At 51.4% G+C, this 6,000-nt stretch overlaps 1 protein-coding gene across 1 annotated transcript in view; it reads right to left on the bottom strand.

The window, feature by feature from the left end:
* Positions 1 to 1,237: 1,237 nt before the first annotated feature.
* IL10RA (interleukin 10 receptor subunit alpha) overlaps positions 1,238 to 6,000 on the bottom strand; it is a 13,899-nt gene continuing 9,136 nt past the window's right edge. The window contains exon 7 of the mRNA XM_007196579.2: positions 1,238 to 3,863. Within this exon, the coding sequence (XP_007196641.1) occupies positions 2,937 to 3,863 (927 nt within the window). The 3' untranslated portion in view covers positions 1,238 to 2,936. The remainder of the gene's footprint in view (positions 3,864 to 6,000) is intronic.

Raw genomic sequence — 6,000 nt, 5'->3', positions numbered from 1 at the left:
TGCCCGGACTCCACTCTCTCCTTCGAACTACTCCATGCTTCCTCTCTTCCATCCAAACTGGCCTCAGTTCCTTGAGAAGGATTCCTCTTACTCTCTGAAACTTCCTATTCACGTCTCAGCCAGGCTTCATCCAACCTGACCCAGAGGCCTTTCCCCTTGGGCAGACGCCATCTCCAACACTCATTTCCAGGAGGAAGTGACCAACCCCATACACCAATTTGACAAGGAGGCCTTCGGGGCAAAAGTCTGAGCAGGTCCCAAACGGTATGAGATTAGTCAAGTTCTCTGAAGAGGATAGGATCAGTGCTTCCCCAGAACTGGTTATTTCCTCAGAGTAAAAGGGGAGAGGCGTCGTCAGAGATGACACAGGGGAACAGAGATGTGGTGTCCCCGACCACCTCCGGGAGGATCCAGACTGCGACAAAGAGCAAAGTGTACCCAAAACTCAGGCCCCAAGCCCTGGGTCTGCTCCACCGGCTGGGCTGAGCTCCGGGAGAGCCTCAAACCCACACGTGGCTTTTCGTGGAAACGGGAGGCTGCTTTTAGAATTGAATGCAGATGGCTTCCGCACTTATGAGAAGTACTGCTGGGACACACTTCCAGGTTGGGGGGAGCAGCTGGCGGGGCTCCAGGAATGCCTGGTCCGCTGTCTGCCTGGAAGGGAGGGGCCATCGGGTCTCCTTTCAAGTTGTCAGAATTCACATCCAAAAGATAGTGTTTTCCGTCCCGCTGTTTCCTTTTCAGTCTTCTTAAAGAACCCTCTGCATACTCTTTCATTTACACTCATTTTCATGATCTTTCATTACATTACATGCTCTTTACCTTACGTTGCATTCATTATCTTTCCTCACGTACCCTTTCAGCAATTTCGTTACATACTTAACGTACATTTTTCATGATCTCTTTCATTTTCATCCAAGAAAAACTGTCCATTTCCCCATACAGCTTTAAATGTAACTCTTTATGTGTGACCTCATTTAAACCTCCTGACAGCCCTGTGAGGAATGATTATTCCCATTTTATAGATGAAGAAACTGGAACTTAGTAAGAAACTTGCCCAAGGTCACAGGAAATAAATGTTAACATGAGGACTTGGACCTGATTTGAGCCTAAAAGTCCTCAGTCTTGGTAGCTTAAAGCGACATCACACATCCTACTCATTATCATTCTTGATCATCAACAACTTGATGCCTCTACCAGCCACTGTGTCATCAGAAATCTGATTGGTTTCCCAAGATTCCTGTGGTTCTGACAATTTATTGGAAGAAAAAACACACGTCACTCATTTACAGAGCCCGTGTCCAAGGCACAGTCACATCCTCGTCCTCAGTGGAACCTCACACCCTTATGAATGAAACAAGTCAGACAACGTTTTCTGGTTTCACAGATGAGGAAAAGTGGCTTTCCCAAGGTCACACGGCTAGAAACAGTGAAATCAGAATGAGAACTCCTAGGCTATCGAAATACCCAGAATTCTTTCCCTGTATCTCGCTGCCTCTTCAATAAATAAATGAACAAAATAAATAAATAAACCTTCCAAGGAAACGCTGAGAAACCCCTCCTTCAAGCCTGTTTCTAGAGGGAGTTATTATCGGACTGGCGCCTACGAGCTTCCTGGCAGAGTGGAAGGGACTCTGGGTGGATTCCCCGGGCCTGATGTCTATTCCCAGAATGCCACGGAGAACACAGGGCTGAGGATGAATTGGCGGGAGGAGGGGGGCACACCCCAGGCCTATCACCCCTCCCAGGTTCCCTGCCCACGGACTGTAAACTGGCTTTGCAGACAGATTCTAAACTGACTGCGGGGAAGCAGGGCCCACACCTGCCCCCTCTCTGGGCCCAGGGTCTGGTTGTTCTCTCAGCACAGTGCCATGCGCTCTTGCTACATCAGTTAGCCCGCGGCATGGGAAAGAAGCCGGCTCTGTGCAGGCACGGCTTCCTCCCTACCCAGGGTCAGTTGGGGTTGGAGATGTCACCCCAGAAGCCAGCTTGGCTAACATCCGTCCATCTAGAAGGGTCCCCTAGAGATTCTTTACGTCACAGATGGGATAACTGAGGCCCTCTGAGAAGTGGCTGGCCCAAGGTCGCACAGCTGATCATTGAACAGAGGTCCCACCCCAGTGTCCTGTCCTGTAGCTGGACGTCAGCAGCAAACACAAGTGCAGGTCCTAACCCTGACCCTCTTGGGCAGATAAGGTGGCGTCCAAGCCTAGAGGCCACCGGAAGGCCTGAGTTTTGACCAGTACAAACACCCATGGCTTCGCTGGTACTGTCAGCAAGATGGTGTGGGCAGCAGGGTGAGGGTAGTGCGTGGCTTGGCCACTCCAAGTGCCCCAGGGGGATGCTTCTGTATTTGCTTGAAAGAGGGCGCTGTCTGCAGATGGACACAAGACATCCCCAGAGCACTGGATTCTGAGCCAGAAGCCCCCTTCTGGATCTCAGCTCCCTCTGGCCCCTGCTCCCTCCTTTACCTCCTAGAAATGGCCCCTGCAGCGAGGCCCTGAAGCTTCCATCCTCTCAGCCCTCTATCCTGCTGGAGGCCCTGACACACGGCTGGCCTCAGGAGGGGGGCCTGGCTCGCTGAGCTGACTTCAGCCTGGTGGCCTCACCACAGCTCCAAAAAGCCCCATGATTCCCCTGAGCAAGCAGTCCTTTACAATGTGGGAAGTGTCCCAAGGAGGTGGAGATCTCCGCCCTGCCCTTCTCAGCTCCGCCAGAGTCTGCAGGGCCCCGTCTGCACAGGAGGCCAATGCCACCTATGTACCCTGTGCTAGTTTAGTTTCCTCCTGCCCTGGACACTTACCAGGCCTGGCGCTGGCCTCACTACGCTTGCAGAAAAGTGCCCAGACTGGCCTTGTGCTTCACTTTCATCCCCTGGGGCCCCTCTGGGTCCAGGCAGGGTGCAGCGGAAACCAAAAGCAGCCCTTTAGCCTGAGTCACTCACTTGAGTGCAGGCTGGAGATCAGCGGCAGGGCGACCAGGTCTGAGTCAAAGCTGCCCAGGAGACCGCCTGGGGCTGCCACACACTCCAGATGGGCAAGATCATGGGCAAAGCTCCAGTCAGATGTTCCAAGGTCACCACAGCTGGTCAAGCCCAGGAGTGACCAATCCTCAGTTGGTGGGTTCCACTGTCCAGCTGGGGCCCCTGAGGGAGGGAGAGTCATTTCTGGGGGGTCCTGTTTCAAATAGCCCTTGGCCAGGGCTGGTAGAGGCCAGTCCGCCTCAGCATCCACGCATGTCCTGAATTTGGGGCCAAGGCCATCTGTTGAGGAGGACTCTTCTTCCAGGCCGCCTGCCTCGGCTGCCCTCTCCTCCGGGCACCGGGTCTGCTTCAGGTAGCCCTGGAAGGCCCCTGCGGCTGGGTCTTCTCCCGCAGCCACCTCCGGTCCCAGGGGACTAACATGGTCCAAAGCTGAGCCACCCTGAACACCCTCAGGCTGCCCCTCAGAGTTCCGGACCAGGCCAATGCCACTGTCATCCTGGTCCCGGCTGTCGCTCCCCACCTGCGGCTCCCAGTTGGGCTCCGTGCCAGGACTCAGGCTGGGCTCCTGCAAGCAGATCCCGCTGTCTGTACTTTTGCTACCGCCGCTACTGCAGCTGTTCTCCGGCAACCGGGTCGCCCCCTTTCCCAAAGTACCCCCAGTCTGGGGGTGGGGGGCAGGGAGGAGGAACTGGGGCTCATCAGTCTGCAGGGATGGCTTGGCACTGCTGAAGCCGCTGTCCGTGCTGCCGTGCAGCTCCGAGTTCCTCAGCTCTGGGGACACCTTGGGGAAGGCCTCCTCATCGAGGGGATGAATGGTGTCTTGGGTCTCTGGGCAGGAAAGCTGGCTGATGAGGCTGAAGGGACTGGGCTTCTTGAAGACCTGGGGAGGAGAAGGTAGAGTGAGAGGGGTGGGAGGGTCACCTGCAGGAACCCACCCCAGTGTGGCCAGGGGAGGCCAGGGGTTCAGGAGGTACTTCTCCAACAGAGGGGGTGCTGCAGAGCCTGGAGTACACTGCCACTTGTCCTTTTGGTTTTGGTTCAGAACTGAGTTTTCCTCCTCATGCAATTCTCAGTTGGACTCAGGCCAGATACCTAAGAAGCCTGTATTCTTGGAGTTCAGACAGAATGACAGGCAGGATGGGAGGCTGCAGGGAAAGGTGAACGTTCTCAGGAGGCTCCATCAGCAGTGCTTTTCAAACCCGAAAGCAGGCTGGACCCACTGAGATCTAGAAATGTGTTTCAGACTTTTTTCCACTATGACCCCAAGTAAGAAATGTGTTACACAATAACCTGTATATAAACAGCCCATAAATGTATAACTCATATATGATTGAAACCAATTTCACAAAATACTACTTATCGTTACTACCTGTGCCCTGTGATCTATTGTATTGTCCTGTCCTATCCTATCCCATGTTATTCATTTCATCTCTTATAATGCTGGATGTGAGACACCGAGTTAATTTCTCCGCTCCCTGAGTGACTCCCATAAACACAGCGTGGGGCAGTGAAACAAGCACAGAGCTAGCAGCTGAGGAGGGCTCGCTCCCCATTAATTGCCCAGAGTCCCAGGGAAGTCACTTAACCTCTCTCCCCCTTGCTCTTCTGCCCCAGCCGCACTGGTGTTCCTCCTGCTCTGGACAGTGCTGTCTCAGGGCCTTTGCACAGGCTACTCCTGGTTGGAATACTCTTCTCCTAGCACTTTGTATGGCTGTATCCTCCTTATCGTTCAGGTCTCAATTCAGATGTCATCTCCTCAGAGAGACTTTCCCAATCACCCTTGCTAAAGTAGTGCTCCAGACACTCTCTTCCCATTAACCTAGTTTATTTTTTCCTAGCACTTAGTTCCTGGAGTTATTTTTTTTTTCTGTGCCCCCACATGCACACACACACACACTCAGTCCCCAACCCCAACAGAATAGAAGCTCCTTGAGGGCAGGAGTCGTCTGTTCTTATTGGCCACTCTGTTCCCAGAGCTTAAACTGAGCTGGCACATAGTAGGCACTCCAGAGGTTTGTTGACTGACTTACTGACTCCCTGTTGCACATCTGCCCTTGTTTCCTTTGTATGTGATGACTCTAATGCAACTCTTATTGGTTGGATCCCTATTGATACCATATGGCTTGGTGACTAAGGATGTGTATTCTGGAGCCAGACTTCACGGGTTCAAATCCCAGGTCTGCCTCTTATCAGCTGTGTCACCTTGGCCAAATCATTTATCCTCTCTGTGCTTTAGTTCCTCCTATGCAAAATGGAAATAATGACAGTATTGCCTCCTCAAATTGTGGTTCATGCATGTAAAATACTTAGAACAGTGCCTGGTACAGAGAAAGCACTCAATAAACACTTGGTGAATTGAATTTTACTCTTCAATAATTCTCTAAAGAAGTATTATTATCTCTATTTCCTAGAGGAGAAAACTGAACCTCAGAGAAGTTAAATGACTTGCCCAGTGTCACACAGCAGCAAAGAACAAATAAATCTGGAATTGGTACTCAACTGTCCTGATTTGTAATCCCCACTTGTTTAACAATGCTTACTTTGATAATCATTGAAGATCAGATCAAAGCAGCTAATGAATGAGAACAAGCAAATGCATGTGAAACTGCTTTGTGCTCTCTCAGTTATTTATAAAGTTAGTAATGGCTGCGATCATTAGAGGAAGGAAACTGGGCTGTACTTATCTTGAGGAGGATAAAACTCATGAGGACAAGTCAATTCTGTGATCCAAACGTTCAGAAGGAACAAAAAAACCAGAGGTTGCTTGTCATCTCCTTTGGCATTTTTGCATCTATGTCCATTTCACTGGTTTGCATTAAACTTAATAGTTGATTCGTTGGCTGCCCCACCAGACGTAATCAAGCTCCTTGGGACCAGTGGCCACGTTACTCAGCTGCTTCCATACAACATTTTGCATGTTGTAGACGCTTGGTAACTGTAAGTCAACAGCTACCTCTCTCTTACTAGATGCCTTTTCCCAAGCCCAACTAAGACTCTCCCATCCAGCGGTCCTTTCC

Source organism: Balaenoptera acutorostrata, chromosome 9, assembly GCF_949987535.1.
Source record: "Balaenoptera acutorostrata chromosome 9, mBalAcu1.1, whole genome shotgun sequence".
In the NCBI taxonomy this organism is placed as follows: domain Eukaryota; kingdom Metazoa; phylum Chordata; class Mammalia; order Artiodactyla; family Balaenopteridae; genus Balaenoptera; species Balaenoptera acutorostrata.
This window is presented reverse-complemented; position numbering and strand designations above follow the sequence as displayed.